At 49.5% G+C, this 19216-nt stretch overlaps 2 protein-coding genes across 6 annotated transcripts in view; one reads left to right on the top strand and one right to left on the bottom strand.

Moving 5' to 3' along the window:
- Positions 1–13376, top strand: part of DTX4 (deltex E3 ubiquitin ligase 4) — a 36466-nt gene extending 23090 nt beyond the window's left edge. For 3 of the 5 annotated variants that reach the window (XM_078057973.1, XM_078057971.1, XM_078057975.1), the window contains 2 exons: positions 4639–4728; positions 9897–13376. In XM_078057973.1, the coding sequence (XP_077914099.1) occupies positions 4639–4728; positions 9897–10130 (324 nt within the window). In that variant the 3' untranslated portion in view covers positions 10131–13376. The other 2 variants (XM_078057974.1, XM_078057972.1) reach the window with 2 other exon arrangements.
- Positions 13377–15418: 2042 nt separating this feature from the next.
- Positions 15419–18514, bottom strand: MPEG1 (macrophage expressed 1). Its single transcript, XM_036110576.2, has one exon. The coding sequence runs from the start codon at positions 18245–18247 to the stop codon at positions 16094–16096; it is 2154 nt and encodes a 717-aa protein (XP_035966469.2). The 5' UTR covers positions 18248–18514; the 3' UTR covers positions 15419–16093.
- Between the last annotated feature and the right edge of the window lie 702 nt (positions 18515–19216).

Genomic DNA, 19216 nt, shown 5'->3' with positions numbered 1-19216 from the left:
TTTTAAACAGCAGGAATTTATTTCTCGCAGTTCTGGAGGCTGGGAAGTCCAAGGTCAAGGTGCTGACAGATTCACTGTGTGGTAAGGGCCTGCCTCCTAGTCCATAGATGTCTTTTTGCTGTGTCCTCATGGCAGGAGGGGCCAGGGAGCTCTCTGGGGTCTTTTTCATAAGGGAGGGTTCCTTTCTGATCCCATTCAGGAGGGTTCACCTTATCACCCCACCCCCCCCCCGCCAAGGCCCCGCCTCCAAATACCATCACCTTGGGGTTAGATTTCAACCCATTAATTTCGGAGGGACACAGACTTTCAGTCTATAGCATCCCATCAGCTTCCTGTCCTTTCGTGCAAAATGCGTTCTATTCCAATAGTGCCCAAAGTCTTAACTCATTCCAGCATCAACTCGAAAGTCTAAATCTGAGGTCTGGCCTACAGACCATGTAGATCAGAGGTGGGGGAGACCCCAGGTGCAAGTTCCTGTCCAGCTGGGAACCCGTGAAACCGAACAGGTTATGTGGTGGAGCCCCCACGAACGGGATGGGTGCCCTTGTAGAAGAGCCCCCAGGGACCCCCCTCCCCTTGCCTCATCGAGGCCACAGGGAGAAGACAGGATCTGTGAACCAGGAAGGGGGTGCCCACTAGACGCTGGATCTGCTGGCGCTAGACTTCCCAGCCTCCGGAACGGTGTTAAACACACTTGTGTTGTTTAAGCCGCCCTGCCTGTGGCTTTTGGTTACAGCAGCCCGAGAGGGCTAAGATAATTTTATACTATGAAAAGTTTCCTTTCTCCCATCTACACGGTCTCAGCCCCTGCCGCTGACCTTCCACCATTGTTCTGACTTTCTTACGTGTCCCCCAGCTTTCTCTCTGCCTGCGCAGCGAAGATGCTTTCCGCCCCGCCCATGCGCACCCAAAACATGACATATTAGACACACCGTGATGCGCCCTGCATTTTTCAATTAACAATAGAGTTTGTAGATCTTCCCATGTCAGTGTATCTTCCTTGTTCCTTCTTAGCTCTGGGTGATAATCCATCATGTAAATGTACCATAGTTTATATTCAACAGTCTCCATTTGAGGGGCATATGGATTGTTTCCAATCTTTTACTACAACAAATAATGCTGTAGTGAAAAACCTTGTATGCCTGTGAGTGTATCTGTAGAATAATTTTCCAGAAGTAGAGTTTCTTTGTCAAATGACATTTGCATTTAATATTTGATAGATGTTCCTTGGCTTTGATTTGGGGGAGGGGCATTTCTCTCCTCTTTTGATTCTTTGAAAGGCAGTCCTAAGGAACAAATTGAACAGTATTCCTGCCAGTAAATACAAATGTGTTCCTTCCATCACACATTGAAGCTTTTCCAAAATGATCTAGGGTACTTATTGGATTCATTTATTGGGCAAATATTTATTAGTTTATCCTTCCCTCCTCCTTCCTCCTTGCCTTCTTCCATTTTGTCTCTTATTTTTTAAAAAGATTTTATTTATTTGGGAGAGAGAGATTGAGAGAGAGAGAGCATGAGCAGGGGGAAGGGTAGAGGGAAAGGGAGAAGCAGACCTCCCGCTGAGCAGGGAGCCCCCACACAGGGTTCGATCTCAGCACCCCAAGATCATGACTTGAGCCGAAGGCAGACGCTTAACCAACTGAGCCACCCAGGCGCCCCTGTCTCTTATTTAACAAATATTGGGAGATGGATTATGGGCCAGGCACATTCTAGGTGCTGGAGAAACAATGATGAACAAAACGGACAGTCCTTGCTCCCCTAATGTCCCCACTCAAGGGGGATGAGGAAGACAACAGACAGATGCACAACCAAGGTACTTCCAACTAGTGATAAGTCACATGGAAGAAATAAAACAGGGGTGTGTGATAGTCTGTAAAAGAAAAGAACTGAATAAAAAACATGGTTCTTCCTTGAGGGACTTACCAGCCACTCAGGAAAAATAAATACACACCACAAAACTATAGAGCAAAACACGGCGTGCACCATTGATGAATGCTGTGGGAGGCCACACAGCGTCTCCAAAGTCTGGCAGACCTGGGTTCTGACTGCTGGTTGACTCCTTATTGGCTGGGACTTTGGATGACCCCTTGACCATTCTGAGCTCGGTTTCTTTATCTGTAGAGCTGGGAGCCTCCTGTGCAGAGGGTTTGGCAGGCTAGGAGATGACATTTGTATGTGCACATTGTGGTATTGGGTGCAGTGCTGAGGTGCTCAGTGCCTGGTCACTGGCGTTATTGGAGTATGCTATTTCTCAGGGTGAGGAAGAGGGCTTATGTCTGTCTATCTGGGAGGGTCGGAGGAGACTTTCTGGTGCAGGGCACATGGTAGTAGAGCTTGGAGAACCATGAAGAAATGGAGAGATTTGTAGTGGGAGGACACAGCGGAGTTGTAGCGGGGAGGAAATGGGGGTGTTGGAAGAGTTTAATTTGGGATTTATGACTTGCAAAGGTGGGGGATGGGAGGAGGGCGCATGAAGGGTGGAGAAGACTAGGCGGTGAAGGAGGACCGCAGCCAGACCATGGGAGGACGCCAACATGTGGGGGGCTACAACTTCGCCTGCCAGGCTGGGGAGCACTAAGAGGCTGCTGGGCAAGACTAGCATCATGGAAAGTTGTGCATTGGGAATGCGGTTCAGGAAGGTCTGCCGGGCAGAAGAATGAGGGGTGAAGACCTGATAGGCCAGTTAGGAGACCACTCTGGGTCATGGGGCCCGAACGCGGGAGGCGCTGGGGACAAGGGAGAGCGAGATACGGTTGGATGTGGGGGCCGCCGAGACTTCTGCGATGACTGGAGGCATCCAGTTTGGATGGTAGCCACAGGACTGACAATGTGGGAGTCGGGAGAAACAGCCGACGGCCCCGTGGTGGCAAGTAGAACAGACTGAAGTGGGCGAGGATCGGGACAGGGCAACTCTTTTGCAGGAGGCTCTTTTCCCAGCCTCCGGGACTGAAGAACGGAGAGGTGGCACTAGGGGGGAGAGGGGCCCCAAGGCTGTGTCAAGGGAAATGCCTCTCTCTGCGGTCAGGACAGCCGCTCCGTGGACCCACCCTGAACATCCGCAGCAGGACACGAGGGCCACGTCTGTCCCTGTCCCCAGAGACTCCCAGAGACTGCACGGGCTTGGGCTTCCATGAGCAGTCGAGAACTAGGAGCTCCGCCTTCAGAGAATGATTCCCTGGGGGAGAAACTCTGATCCAGGGAGGCAGAGTCGTGACTGTTCCGCTTAGTGACAGGCCGGGAGCAGGCAGCCCTGCTGGGTCGGTGCCGGGCGGGCGTCTGGGTTGGCTGCACCCCGGGCACGTCCCAGGCGGGCGAGGCGCGGGCAGAGCCGTGGTGGGAATCGGCCCTTCCGTCGGGCAGCCTGGCCGACAAACAGCTGTGGCCGTGAGCGTGTTGTAAATGTGGAGTGATTTCGCATGGATGCGGAATTCAGGGCTGTCAGGTCCCGCATCTCCAAGCATCTCCAAGAAGACGGTGTTGCGGCTCTCAGCCCACAGGGACCTTTCCCTTCGCCAATATCGCACTCAACGCTGTTCAGTTTGCCAAATGATAGATGATCTACCACGCTATTAAAAAATTTTCTTAAATCACAGGATTTTAACATCAATTTGGAACCACCATCCATTATAAAACAAAAAAGAAAAAAAACCCTCAAAAGTCTGTGTTTTCTTGCAATCTTGGCATTCTTGCATTCATTCACTCGTTCACTCATTTTTTTCAGCCAGAACTCACTTACCATTTGTGTGAGAGCTTGTGCCAGGAGCTGCATGGAATTATCATTATTATATTGGTTTCATCTAGAAGGGATTTTTCAAGGGGTTCCACAGACCCTCACGGGTCAGAGATGCTCCGAAATTACAGGCAGACCTTTGTGTGTGGGCGGGCACGGGTTGAGGGAAGTATGTGCAGTGGTACTGGGAGAAAATCCCGCCCTTTTCATGAGCTGCTCAGGGGGCCTGTGGACACATTCTGGACCCTGATTACCAAGCCTGCCTTCTGGCTGAAGTCTGCTTCAGTTTCTTTCCCACCCAGCGGCCCGAGACTGCTTGCCTAATTGGGGTATTGGTGCACCCCACGTTCACTGCCGCATTATTCACAATAGCCAAGACAGGGTAGAAACCTAAGTGTCCACCAGTGGTTGAATGGATAAAGAAGGTGATCACACGGCCCCTGGCTCAGAGGCACTTTTGTGATTCTGAGTAGTTTGGAGGTAGACCGTTCAGTGTGCCCCAGGAAACCTGGACTTAAGTTTTGGCAAAGCCATTGGAGAAGCCCAGTAACCTCTCTAGGCTGCAAGTTTTCCTCTTTCGTAAAACAAAAGAGCCGGCATAGCTGTTGGATGATGATTATGAACATTTACCGAGTTCTTACTATGCTCTGGGGCCAAGCGCACTTAACATTCATATTCTCCCTATTTAACAGCCGGGGTATCCACACCCCAAGAGAGGGCTCCAGCCAACACCTCTGGGTCCAAACCCAGGTGAAACCACTACTGTCACGGCTTTGGGATCTGTTCTCTGTCTAGACACTACGACCCTTATTATTGTCATCATTATTTGAATTAGTCACGGTCTGCACCCCTTTGTTAAAAATATGTTGAACACCGCCCTTCGCTGTCTTTCTTTCTGCTTTCAGGGGCCAGAACACCCGAATCCTGGGAAGAGTTTCAGCGCCCGGGGCTTCCCACGACACTGCTACCTTCCGGACAGCGAGAAAGGGAGAAAAGTAAGAGCGGGCGTCTGGGTGGGGTGGGGGAGGATTTACTTCTGTGTCAGGGCCCCAAGTTTTGCTTCCTGCCATGCACAGGCTAAAAAGAGCGGGGTCTCTTTTTACTCTAGATGCACATGGTAACAAGGTCATATTTGAGTCAGCCATAGGTAAGGGTACATAGGATTAGAATTTTTTTCTCTTGCAGGGTGGTGGGGGTACGGCTCTTTCTTCTCCTGGATAATACCGGCAATAATTGATCTATTTTAGGATCCTTTCTCTCAGGCTTTGCTGCTTAGCAACTGGTCCTGGGACCAGTACTGGGGGCCACACCTAGAAGCTTGGTAGAAATGCAGAACCTTAGAACCTACTTCATTTTAACAAGATCCCAGGTGATCTGATAGCACATTAAAGATCCCTTGCGGCAGGGATCTTAATGTGGGGGAGATTACTCTTTTATAATTTACTTTTGTATTCTCTGACTGTCCCAAAAAGGCAGAGGGAAAAAAATCACTGGGTTTCTGGATTCCCAGTGATTCATGGTCAGGCTTCAGTGGTTCTATGAATTGTAAAGTTAGAATGAAGTTTTTATGTTCATTTTTCTGTGGCAAAGGCCAGAAAATCATTGGATTTTCAAAACCTTCCCTAACCTCAAAAAGGATAAGAACCATAGATCTAGGGGGTGTTGTGCCCCTTGTGGGGTGCTAGGGTGCAGTGCTGGACGAGAGGTAGATTTTATTTTATTTTTTAAGATTTTATTTTATTTATTTGAGACAGAGAGAGTGAGAGAGAGAATGAGCGGGGGAGGGGTGGGGCAGAGAGAAAGGGAGAAGCAGACTCCCTGCCGAGCAGGGAGCCTGATGCGGGACTCGATCTCAGGACCCTGAGATCACGACCTGAGCCAAAGGCAGATACTTACCGACTGAGCCACCCAGGTGCCCCAAGAGGTGGATTTTAGCTAGCTTTCTCCAGGTCATGCTGTGTAACAAACAACCTCAGTCTCAGAGGCCGACTTCAACAAATGTTTATTTCTCATGCACTTTGCATGCCAGTAGCTGTGGCTTGTTTGCTGCTTGAGTCAGCTCAGTCTGCTCCACGGGGCTCCATGCCCTGGAATCCAGCTTGAAGGAGCAGCCCTTCTGTGATCTATGCCCTTCCCATGGAACTGGGCCGAGGACCAAGAGAAAATCCAAGTGGAATGGTACAATCCTACTAGAGTTGCCCCTGAAAGCTTGTTGCTCCTACTCACATTTCACCAGCCTTGGGCACCATGCAAGCAATGGGGTCGTGAACTGCCTACAAGTGGCCCCTTGGGTCCCACGGCAAAGGGTATGGATATGTTCTCCTCTTACAGAGGAGAAAGCAGATCGTTTGGAACAATGAGAAAATCAACCACATCGTGAAGATGTGCCCAGTGCAAGGTCCTCAGATTAGGAGTCAGGCTTAGTCCTGATACCTGATTGCCCTGAACAGCCCCAAATCGGTACCTGAGCCCCAGATCGACTGTCCCAACTGCTGACTAAACATGTCCACTATGAAGTCCTACTACTAAAACTTGAATCCTCTTGCCAAGAGCTGCTCCTCTTCCATGCCTCCTTCCCCATGTTAATGACATACCCAGGATCCCTGGGACCCAGATTGGACACGTTAGTGGACCCTTGCTCTGAATGACCACCCCACTTGGGGCATTTCCCTGTGAACTGCCCGCTAAATTGACTCCTTTTCTAATCCTGCCACTCCCAACCTAGTAAATCCTTTCATCTTTCACCTGCTACCAGGTTAAATATCCTTTTTTTTTAAAGTAGGCTCCATAAAAAAAAATAAAAATAAAAAAAATAAAGTAAAGCTCCATGCCCAGTGTGGAGCGCAACACAGGGCTAGAACTCACAACCCTGAGATCAAGACCTGAGCTTTACTCTAGATGCAGTCTTAACAGACTGAGTCACCCAGGCGCCCCACATGTTAGATATCCTAAAGCATGGTTTCTAGCATCAAGCTTTTTTGTTGAGAAGAAATAAAGTAGGAAAAAAACCCAAAAAATTGTTTTGATGTCTTTCCCTTCCTTCTTTACAATGTACAACCTTCTCAGTTTGGCATATAAGACCTACTACAGTGTGGGTCTAAACCTTCCCCTCATACTAATTCCTCACCTTTATCTTTCATTTGTCTGCTGGTCTGGGGCCCTAACCTGGGCTCTTGCACAGCAAGGTAATAAAGAGCATGGGTTTGGGAACCAGACTGGCTTTGGTCCGAGTCCTAGTTTTGCAATTTACCAGAAGTGGGGACTGGCATAAAGATGAACATTCTGAAGTCTTAGTTTCCGGATCTATAAAACAGCGGTGATCATTTCTATCTGCATGGACAGGATGTTGTAAAAATTAAATGAAAGTAGCATTTGTAAAATGCCCAGCATGGTGAAAACTGTTGTTGTAATTACACACGCTTCAGCTCATATTTATTTCCTGTGTCTACATGTCCTTTTCTACTGATATACAGTTGACCCTTAAATAACTCAGGGGTCAGGGGAGCTGGCCCCCATCCTCCTGAAGTTGATATCCACATATAACTTTTTTTAAAAAGATTTATTTATTTGAGAGGGAGGGAGCAGAGAGGGAGTGGGGGGAGGGACAGAGGGAAAGAATCCTCATGCAGACCCTCCACTGAGCGCGGAGCCCTACACAGGGCTCCATCCCAGGATCCTGAGATCAGGACCTGAGCCAAAATCAAGTCGGACAGTTAACTGCCTAAGTCACCCAGGAGGCCCTCCACATAAAGCTTTTGACTACCCCAAAACTTAACCAGTAATAGCCTACCGTTGACCAGAAGCCTTGCCGATAACACAAGCAGTCAATTAACACATATTTTGTATGGTATGTGTATGACATGCTGTATTCTTACAATAAAGTAAGCTAGACAAAAGAAAATGTTATTAAGAAAACTGTAAGTGCTGTCCTATAAAAGTTTTTATAGGACTGTAAAAAAAAAAAGTCCGCATATAAGTGGACCTGAGCAGTTCAAACCCGTGTTGCTCAAGGGTTAACTATATTCACACCCTCCTCTCCCTCCGATACTCGGTTCAAAAGCATCTTCCTCCCTGAAATCTATACAGATTCGCATCTGAGAGTCAACAGAGTAGTGATTCAGACCATGGACGGGCGGTGAAGTCAGGCAGTCCTGAAGTCAAGGTCCCCTCTGCGCTTGCCTGGTGTCCGACCAGGGCAAGTCTTATTCTGCTGAGCTTCTTCATCTGCAGAACGGGGATTGATGAGAATACCTGTTGTATCTGTTGTAACTACTACATGACCCAGTGCTTGCTACTTGTAAGTGAACACTCAGGGGAGGTCGATCATATTTCTAACGTATGCTATTGTTATTGTTGTGACTGTTATAATTTCCCACCTCCAGCCCATACCATGTTGACAGTAGTTCTTTTTTTTAAGATTTTACTTATTTATTTGACAGAGAGAGACACAGTGAGAGAGGGAACACAAGCAGGGGGAGTGGGAGAGGGAGAAGCAGGCTTCCCGAGGAGCAGGGAGCCCGACGTGGGGCTTGATCCCAGGACCCTGGGATCATGACCTGAGCCGAAGGCAGGCGCTTAATGACTGAGCCACCCAGGCACCCCAGTGTTAATAAATCTTAAAAAAAAAAAAAAAAAAAGAAGAGGGGCGCCTGGGTGGCTCATCATTAAGCGTCTGCCTTCAGCTCAGGTCATGGTCCCAGGGTCCTGGGATCGAACCCCGCGTCGGGCTCCCTGCTCCGCAGGAAGCCTGTTTCTCCCTCTCCCATGCCCCCTGCTTGTGTTCCCTCTCTCTGTCTCTGTCAAATAAATAAATAAAATCTTTAAAAGAAAAGATTTATTAATACTTATTTTATTTTTTAAAGATTTTATTTATTTTTGACAGAGAGTGTACAAGCAGGGGAAGCAGCAGGTAGAAGGAGAGGGAGAAGCAGTCTTCCCGCCGAGCAGGGAGCCCGATGCGGGGCTCGATCCCAGGACCCTGGGATCATGACCCGATCTGAAGGCAGACGCTTAACCGTCTGAGCCACCCAAACGCCCCTTATTTTATTTTTTAAAGATTTTATTTATTTATTTGTCAGAGAGAGAGAGAGAGCACAAGCAGGGGGAGCAGCAGAGGGAAAAGCAGGCTCTCTGCTGAGCAGGGAGCCCGATGCGGGGCTCAATCCCAGGACCCTGAGATCATGACCTGAGCCAAAGGCAGACGGTTAACTGACTAAGCCACCAGGCGTCCCAATACTTTTTATTTTTCAGAGAGAGAGAGAGAGAGAACAAGGGAAGGGGCAGAAGGAGAGGGAGAGAACAGATCCCCCGCTGAGCATGGAGCCCATCTCAGGGCTCGATCTCACGATCCTGAGATCATGACCCAAGCCGAAATCAAGAGTCGGACGCTCAACCGACTGAGTCACCTGGATGCCCCATGGTAGTTCTTTTTTGTATCCAGGGCATTTACATCGGGTGCTTTCTTCATGCTGGATAGGATGTTAGGCAGTTGTCTTACTCAACAACGATTTTTTTTTTTTTAATTTCGCTGAATTAGAACATTCTGCAAGGCCTAACACCTCACTGGGCGTCACTTATAAAATAGAGACGATAATAGCCCCTGCCAGATCTGCCTCCAAGTGTGCTCGTGAGGACCAGGGGAGCAAATACATATGAAATAGCCTGGTAGAGGTCACAGCACTTCAACCACGTCCCTGGAGAACTATGGCACGTCTCTAGCTGCGTGTGCCCTAATACCCGCTTCGGGGAGGGGGTGGTAGCGAAGGCACAGCTTCCGAAGCTCTGGGATCGTAAGTGCCTTAAATTCCTAGGTCCTATCTTTTAGCCGTGATGTTGGTAGCTAACGTTTGTTGAGTAGCGTGTGCCAGTCCTTACTATGAAAGCGCTGGTAACATTTAGCAGATCATAGCATTGCCATTTTATAAGTAAGGAAATTAAGGCTCAGAAAGGTGACATCATTTGTCCAAGTTCCCACAGTTCACTGGTGACAGAACCAAGACTTGCGCCTCCCTGACACCACACCCAAACTCTTGCTGTTCACTGTGCCGCTTGGGGCATCATGACTCAAGAAGAGGTGGACCTTTGGGAAGACTCTGCCGTCCAAGGCGTAGTCTTTGACCAACACTAAGTGTCTGCCTTTGGTCTCCTGCCTTGACTCGCTCAGGTGCTGAAGCTGCTGCTCGTGGCCTGGGATCGCCGCCTCATCTTTGCCATTGGTACCTCAAGCACCACAGGCGAGTCAGATACCGTCATCTGGAACGAGGTCCACCACAAGACAGAGTTCGGCTCTAATCTCACAGGTCACGGCTACCCAGACGCCAATTACCTGGATAATGTGCTGGCTGAACTGGCTGCCCAGGGCATTTCGGAGGACAGCACTGCCCAGGAGAAGGATTGAGCTGGTGGGGGGAGGGGGGTCTTTGGGCCAGGAGGGGCTGTGGGGACCACAGGGCAGGAAGCGGGAGAATCAAGGTGGAAGTCGGTGCCATGCCCTCCCGACTCCCTCATTTCCCCTTCTGTCCTATCCCCATCCCCCATCCCTCCTGGCCATAGCGGGGAGCGAGATTGAGTAAGGTGACGTCATTCATAAACCTCATCCACCACAAAGGGGACAAGGGATGAGGGCCATCCTCGGTCTGTTCCCATGGAGTTTTCGGTGCTGGGTAGGCAAGAACCCCCCACCCCCCTAAGTAGGGGGCACGGTCAGCACACTTAGGGTACGGACAGTGCACGGGCACTCCAAACCCTGGCCTTGTGAAGCCTGAGGTTCAGTACCTCAGCTGGCTTCTTGCTGCTTCCACTCTCCTTTGAGAGCGGAGTTTCTGCTTTTCTCTCCTCCTCTGGAGGCGAGGAGCTCTCACTGTGCAAGATTGGGGGGCAAAGGGGTGAACCGCTAAACTGCTGTGACATCAGAAATCAATGCCTCTTTGTACAGCGAGGAAGCACTTCTCACCAAGAGGGTCAGGGAGGCAAAGGCTTCTGGGAGCACATTTAGCTCTCATAACAGTCATTGGCTTCTCTGGGCCCTCCCTCCTCACATTTTTGACCTGTCCAAAGAGGCATCTGGTTCTCTTGTGTGGATGGATGGACTCTGGGATTCCTCTCTGGGGTGGCATCCCATGATGTTTCCAGCCCCTCTCTGACCAGACCAGAGTCTGCATCCCACTTAGCATCTGAACTGTCCTCAGGGAGAGGAGCCCAAAGCCTTCTTCCCAACTCATCCCAGACCAGCTCAAAGATTCCATGAGTTTCATCAAGTCACTGTGAGTAGAGCCCACGCTGGGCTCTGTGCCATCTGTGTATGTGCATATATATGTGTGTGTGCGTGTATGCACCACTGGGCCAGGTTGGTGGACAGTCCCATCCTGTTCTCCCATTCTGTTTTGCAAACTGTCAAACTCCAGTTCTGATGGGGATCAAACAATCAAGCTGTGGTTCCTTAACTTTCCTCACCCTTTGCAACCCATCCCATAGTAAACTTGGACCCAGATGGTAACAATCATGCATCTTGCCAGATGCCCCAAGGAACTGTGCTTGGGAAGAAGTGTAAGATGAGGGCTGGACTGACCCCTTTTTATATCTCTTTCAAGATTGGATCTAACCAATTCATCCAGTCTTGTTTCTATGAGGGCTTTGATCTGTCTCCATGTACATTTGCTAATCAGAGCTCAGAGGTGGTGCTGGGCCCCTCATCTGTTGCAGATTGACCTAGAGCATGGAGGGAGACTTTTTAGCTCATTCCTAACAGGGTTGGGACCACATCATGGTCCAGTCCAACCTGCATTTGGGTTGTGTCCCAAGACTCTATCCCCTCTCCAGCATTCCTCTTGCTTTTCGCTTCCCTTAAGGAATGAATTGGGGGTCAGGGAGGAGAGAAGGGGGATCAAGAAGGGAAACCCAATTCCCCCTTTGAAAGTGGGTTCTTTGAACTATATGTTTGAGGGAAGTTCCTCTGGATACTAATTTGAATTTATATACCTCATGTTTTGGGGGTTTGACGTATATATATCCATATATATTTCATAATATTTGGAAGGTTTTTGATGCTAGAAAATTGAAACAAAAGAACCTTCAGAAATGGTACTTAAGTTAGAACCTGAAGCCAGGCTTTCCTGCAAACTGGCTCTGTAGCTCCTTGCTGTTCGCCCATAACCGTTTTGATGTTCGTGTGGCCAGTGGATTCCCCTGAGTGTCACCCAGTTCCTTGGGACATGCTGGTGCTGAGCCTTTCCTCATTCTTCAAATGGCTATCAGGATGCTAATTGGCTCCAGCAGAGGAAGCTCTGATAGGAGGAATTGTTCCTGACACCTTAGGTCCAGTTTCTCCTGTCAGCCGGCAGCCATCTTATCTCACCAGCGGACCAGGACATTGGACCTGAGTTCACTGCACCACAGGGCACAGTTTCCTGCCACAGTCGGGAGGAAACATATGAACTCAGTGGAAGGGACATTGCTGCGGTGTTTAATATCACACCCCGTGCCCTCTGCCAGGCTACCGTGTAACAGAGATCATTGAAGAGCCTCACTGTAGACTTAGTACCATCTCCGCCTTCAGCAGGAGACCCGGGTCAAGTGTCTGCTGAGCTTCTCACCCACGGGGATCAGGAAACAGATTGAGGGTCAGTGGGTAGAAACACACAGCTGTGGAGTAGGTGGGGAGAGGAAGAAAATACACTCTGACAACTGGCAGTGGTCAGCGGGGAGAGGCTGGTTTCCCTGCAGCAGGCAGAAGAAGGGATGGGCGGGGAAGGGGACAGCTGAGCAAAGAAGGGAGAGGACTGCGAATGGACCAGGCAGGGTGCCGGGGGCAATACCACTTTGAGAGTGAGTCTTCATACTTCAAGACTTCCCTGTCTAGGATGCTGACTATGTCTGTGCCCGGTTCTCTTCCTCTCTGAAGATGCTCCATAGGCGTGACCTCATCCTTATGCTGTTCTTCTGAGGGGCTTTCTAGGCAGAAGGGATCTTGAATCTCCTTTCTAACACTGTGCCAGGCAAGGCGGGGGCATCCCTTTGCCCTTTTTCTGTGCCAGCCTGGAAAGGCACAGTCTCGGGCTCAGTGAGAACCCTGCAAGCAGGGGTCCTGAGCACCCACCCCTCCGACATAGGATGTTTTCCCACCACTGCTGTTCCCGCTGTGTCTCCTGGCCCGCGAGGGGAATCCCACGCCTTTCCTTTCATGCACCAGCAGCCTACTTTCTCCCTTCCTGAGTCTCCAGGGATGACAAATGGGATTGAGGACTAACTCTGTCAGATGCGCATCCCTTAAAGGTTACTTGTGTATATGTGGTTGTGCGTGCCTTTGTGTTTCATATCCTTTCCTCTACCTTTTTTGTAAAACTTGGACTTCTCTGTGGTTTTACACTTGGTCAAAAGTACTCGTCCTGTTATTGCACTGTTGTGTGCATGAGAGGGTAGGGGGCAGGCCCCATGTGGTACAAGAAAGGGCCCTGTCCCCTTTTCTTGTCTGTGGTCACTGGCAATTGAGTGGGGGTTTTCTGGGAGAGGGAAGGCGAATGTCCTAATGTAAATCTTTGTAACTGGTGTGTTTTGAAGTCCTTGGTGTTGCTGTGAGAGGACATCGCCACCTGGTGCTCATGAGGTGTATGTGCAGAACAATAAATGGCAAGTGAACAACCACAAATTGCTGTTAACCTTCTGCTTTTTGCAGATTAGGGCACCGAATTGTGAGGCATTTGGGGCACTTCCCCGACCTGTAAGCAACCACAAGCCCCAAGGTGGGGTGGGAGAATCCCTTTTCTCTTTTTCCCCCCATATCTTTTCCACCCCACATTTGACCAAGGGACCCGGCTTGACTTCTTGTTCCTCTCAAGAACTAGACCGCACCGCCTGGCTGGGGAAATGTAAGTGAATCTATGTGGGAAAGACCGCCTTAAAAAACACAAATGTTTCTTACAGTTCCCTCCACCTGACTACTATGTAGCGTATGTTTCAGTAATTTGCAGGCTGTTGTTTCTCAAATAAATACTTAGTATTAATCATCGCGACACTAACACGAACACAAAATGCAAATGCAAAGCTGCCCTGATCACCCAAATGTGTCTCTATTTCTGAGAGTCTAGAGAGTGTTGTTTTCGCGAAGCTGGGGTTCATCTTCCCACAGAGCCCCAGCCTGAGCTCCTGGGTCAAGACAGCAGAGCCTGTGAAATTCCCGCTCTGGGTCCTGACTTTGCAAAATGACCCGAAAACTGCAAACCCCCGCATTTTCATTTCCTGTGGATGAGCAGTCAGACAGCGTGTTCCTTAAGTACACATTTTAATGCATACTTATGCATAATTTTGTTAGAAATGTAAGTTTGTGAAGAACTTTTATCTCAAAGGGCAGTTAGCATTAAAAGTCCGAGAGCCCTTAGCTGTACTTTGTCTCTGACTCAGTCGTCTTCAAGGAATTCATGGGGGAATTTGCAAAGAAGTGGTTAGTTCAGCTGAAATTTACCCACAAAACCCCCAGAGGTTTAGGAGAATATTTTAATGCTTAAGCGGCAGAGTTCAGAGACGAGGTTGCAGAAATCAGTGTTGGCGGCTGGGCAGCTAGGGATGAGTGTGAGTGTGAGTGTGAAGGTGAGGGTGAGACGAATGAGTAGCCTCCTTCCCATCTTCCCACAGCCTGGGATGCTGCAGCCTTCTCAGAAGGGTTTATGTAAGCCTAAACTCGTGATTGTGAATGTTAACGAGGTGAGGACAGATTATCCTTCATAAAAATTAACTCATTCGTGGCATCTGATTCGGTGAAGAGATATGTAACTATTAAAAATGTTGTAGAGAAGGAGCGCCTGGCTGGCTCAGTGCGTAGAGCATGTGACGCTTGATCTCAAGGTTTGTGAGTTCAAGTCCCATGTTGGGAGTAGAATTTACTTAATAAAAAAAATTTTTTTTAATGTCGTGGAGAGGTATTAATAGACTCACCTTAATCGTTACAATTCGGTGAGATTGGTATAAAAATTGGGCCAAACCTCCCCCCTCAAAAAAAAAAAAAAAAAAGAAAAAAGAAAGAAATAAAATTGAGCAAAGCCCCAAATGCCAGGAAACACTCATGCATCCTGCTGGATGCCTGAGGGAGGTCAGCCTGGAACAGAAATAAATGTATCACAAAAGGTGTTGGATGCCTTTTTTGTTTCATTTAAAAACATAGATTTAATCATGTCAGCCTCTTTTCTGCTGGGGGAAAAAAAACAAAGGTAGGGTACATAATTGGTAGGTTCTGCTCTATTTTGTTTTAGGGAGGAAATAATACTTAGGTGTGGGTTTACTTTGTCTCCTGCCCCTAGAAAAATGCAGACTTCTTGTTGGAATGTGGTGTGTGGAGGGAGGGTGGGGGTGTGTGTGCACACATGTGTTTGGGGTGTGTGTCTGTGTATGTTTGGGGGATGTGTTCGGGGGGTGCACACATGTGTGTTTGGGGGTGTGTACATGTGATGCGAGGACAGAAAGGGGAAGGGCCCCTCATCGACAAAGCAGGGGTAGTACTCTGGTAACAGAGACCAGGAAACTGTAATGCTTGTTCTACCCCAATCTGCAGCTCCATAAGCCAGGGAGGTGGTTAGGGTAACCAGTTTCCCCTGAGTGCCAGGATCTTGTCCAGTTCTCACCCTTTTTTTAACTTATGCCTTTTCTCCAAACCATCCCTTCTCCCTTGACCTCCTAATAGAAGATTATAAGTTAAAATATTTTTTTGAGGACTTTATTCTGAAGTCCAAAAGTGACCTGGTCTGAGTGAGTCAGGATTGTGGCTGGAAGGCTGGAAAATGTGGACTTAGTAGAGACAACATCTTGCTGTTCAGATGAGCTTGAGGGGACCCCATCCATCAGTACAGAGCCCTCAACAGTGAAAATCAGTGGCCATGCGGGACTTCCCGTATCTTCTGGCGGAATTTTCAGCCTCCAGGAGCATGAACTCCAGAGAGATTTTTAAAAAAACAAAACAGTAAGAGGGTAACACTTAGACAGAAATTCTTACAGCTCGTGAATTGGAAACCGTGGCCGATCTCAGATTAAATGCATGGTCTCCAAATCCAAAGGTCAACATGCTCCCCCCGTCTCTTTTCTCACGTATGTATTCAGGTGAAGATAATCAACGATGCACACAGAGAAAAGATACCCCCTTCATGTTTTAGCCCCCACGATGACTTTGGCTTAAAAAGTCACGTTGGCTCTCCTACCCCACCCCAACCCTGTCCACGCAGCTCTGTTCATTTTGTGGCCGGGAGCCCTAAGGAAGTCACAAAGTTATACCTGCTTTTTCTTGCACCTGCCACGCCAGTCCTCAGGAAGGCAGAAGTGAAGAGTGAAGCGATGAAAGGCATGCTTACAGAGACGAGAGAGACGTTTCCCGAGAGAGATTTAGGCTGGACTCTGCTCCTGCTCTTGGCCAGGGGCGCCCCCCGTCTCTGCAGAGCCCGCCGCCAAACTCTGCCTCTCGTCGTCCAATGCCTGGTAGCCCCTCTTCTTGTACTTCCGGGTGCCATAGACGGCCAGGGCAATGGTGGCTGCCAGGACAGTGGTGACCCCCATTGTGACCCCAGCTGCTGCCCCTCCCGACAGACCACTGCCGTCCCCGCGGATGACCCCCATGGCCCTGCGCAGCTCTAACGGCTCCCCCAGCCTCCACTGGCGGGTCTGGGAGTCTTTAATCCAGGAACTTGCCGTCTCGCTATTTGTCACAATGACAGTGTTGGTGGCAGCCTGACTCATGAGGGGTGGCCGGGTGTAAGGTGGGAGCCTGGCAGGGGGCAGAGCGCCTCCTGTGAAAAGCCCGGCCTTGACGCAGTAGGACACTTGGCATCCATCACTGATGAGGGCTAGGTGTTGGCTGAAGCCCCCAGGACACTTTTTTAGAGAAGGTGCCCCTAAATCGTTGGCTATGGCAGAATTTACCAAGGGGTTTCCAACTGCACAGCTAAAGAACCCACCAAAGGGGACGGAAAACCTATATCCCAACTCATAGTCCTGAGAGGCACATACCTTGAGGTTTTCAAAAAGTCTCAGTGGGAAATAGCCAGCCGGGCAGGCCTGTGCATTTGTCAAAGGGTTTATGCTCTTACCAGTGAAGAGGCCCCCAAAAAGCAGTCCTGAGTTTTCCGGTATTTGGCCACTCGCCACGCACCAAAAAGCCCTAAATTCAGCCTTTGCCACCCGGAACACATCTTCGCACACCGTCTTGCAGAAGATGAGGAGGGTGCATCTCCGTCGACACTCCAGGTGGTTGTAACCTTCCTCGTGGATCTGGGACAGCAGGTGGACTGGGGAGTAGCCAGAGGGGCAGGAGAAATCACCAGTGAGCGGATTCTTCTGCTCCAAGTCTTGGCAGAGCTGGGCAGTCTCCTTCCCTGAGAGCTGGGTGCATTCCTGATAAACTCCTCCAAAGGAGAAATTGGTCATTTTCCCCTCGCAAGAGCCATCATCAGTGTTGGCCTGAAAGTTGAAGTTGGGCGAGTTGACATCTGTGCATCCAGGGTAGGTGTTGAACGTGTAATAATGCCTCACGGCAGCCTCCACTGTGCGGGACAGCTTCTTCACCAAGGGCCCCGGCAACTCAGGCAGCATGTCGGGGTTGATGAAGAAATGCAGAGGCAGGCCATCGCGGTCTATGGCCACCAGGTGGTTGGTGATGCTCTGCTGCCAGGCCTGGAGGCTGATGCCTGGGTAAAAAGGAACCCCTCCGATGCTTTGCACCCTGGAGTTGGTTCGGTTTGAGAGATAGCTCTTGGTGAGGACGCTCTGCGACGTGTAGTTCTCCTCAAATTTGTAGTTCACCACGTTCATGAAGGCAATCCCAGCGGATGCGGTCACAGCAGTGTGACTGCTCTGGCCGTCCTGTAAGAATGAGGATCTGATGTGGTCCTCCTGGATGAGAGCAGCTCCAGCATCCACGCTGGTGATGACGTGGGTGCCATAGTTGAGGACCAGAAGCTCTGCCAGGTAGGTGGCCATCCGCGTCTGGTTGTTCTCCAGGCGGTCAGAGATGTCCATGAGCTCCTTCTTAAACCTCCGGCTTAGTTCTGAAGCTGAGTTGATTTTGACCGTGTAGATCAGGTTTCTTACCTGAACCCGGGTAGTTATAGCTTGGTCTTTCACTTGAAGGGTCTTCATCTTCTGAAAATCAGAGGAGAATTTGCCATTGATCTTGGAATAAAGGGAAAGCTCCAAGTTGATGGAGAAGGAGGTGCTGCTCTGGTAATTCACCCAGGACCCCAGGATTTCGGAGTTCATCTCTAGGTTGCTCTGTTTCTGGGCGATGCTGATGATTTCATCAGGGATGATGTACCGTCCATCCTCTGTGGTCCTACAGCTCCCGTAAGTCAGGTCCATCACCCGTCCCATGTCCACATTCCGCAGGTTATCCCAGCCCCCTCCGGGTAAGGCTTCTAGAACAGGTAGTTTTAAGGCATTCTTGCATTTTTGAAATCCAGCCTCATTTGTCTCTCCCAAAGGCTTGTCCGTTTTAGCCCATGCTACTACCGCCCAGAAGAGGATGGCACCCCCGAGGCCGTTCATGGCTCAGCCCCAACCACACGCCAGCCCTAAGTCGCAGCCAGCGAGCTTGGTGCAAACTGAACAGATGGGAAAAAAGGCAGCTGCTGAGACAAACACATACAACAGTTCTCCTCAAGCCACCAGTTCCTCTTCAGGCTAATCTCAGGGCAAAATAGGGAAATGAGAGTCTATCAGAATGCTAAGGCCCATCAGGACTTTGAAGAAAATCATGTTGTACCAGGTATGCGAATGCAGCCCTATATTCTGAACAGGTAACCACCCTAACTGCCCCCACCGCCCCCCAGCCCCAGGCTAGTGACTGCAACAGCAGTGGGCTCTCAGAAAAAGGGCGACCACATGTCTTACTGCTTCCTTCACAGGAGATTTCCGGCTTTGAAAGAAACCTTTGGTTTCACGTTCTGCTCTGATGTTTCAAATTTTCCTTGACGGCTCTCTCTTGGGACTCCAGCATCAGTTTCCTTTTACTATAAATGCAGAGGTGAATGGCAACATCAGCATTGCTGAGACGCCGCGCCTCCACCTTACCTAGGCTCGCTGTAGGTCAAGGCCAAGGCCTGGGCTCCCATTCACCAGAGGGGAAGGCAGTTCACACACGGGAAAGGAGGGAAAATCTTGGACATAAGTCCTGTGGGGTTTCCCTGTCACAAGCCTTAGTCCAGGCTTCGGAGGTGCTATTACCTGAGGCAGGACCGTAGAGGCCTGGAGAGGACTCGGTTTTGCTGCACGCTGGAAACCTCAGTGTGTACTGTCCTCCGCATCCAGAGTCAAAGCCAGTGATCCGCACACTGTCGTTTCCTTCCATGCAGAAATGTTTAAGCAAAGAGAAAATCCACACTCTAATCTAGATTTTGATTGATGAAAAGCAGACAGTGGCCCAGGAATATTTGTGTATGTATATACACACTTATACATCCTCTGTGTGTGTGTGTGTGTGTGTGTACACAGTGGGCAATAAGTGGGTACCTGCTG

The sequence above is a fragment of the Halichoerus grypus genome, chromosome 11, assembly GCF_964656455.1.
Source record: "Halichoerus grypus chromosome 11, mHalGry1.hap1.1, whole genome shotgun sequence".
In the NCBI taxonomy this organism is placed as follows: Eukaryota; Metazoa; Chordata; class Mammalia; order Carnivora; family Phocidae; genus Halichoerus; species Halichoerus grypus.
Note: the sequence above shows the minus strand (reverse complement) of the source record. Positions and strands in the feature narration are given on the sequence as shown.

Coding starts and splice junctions, on each gene's coding strand:
- MPEG1 (XM_036110576.2), bottom strand. CDS start 18,247: ATGAACGGCCTCGGGGGTGCCATCCTCTTCTGGGCGGTAGTAGCATGG.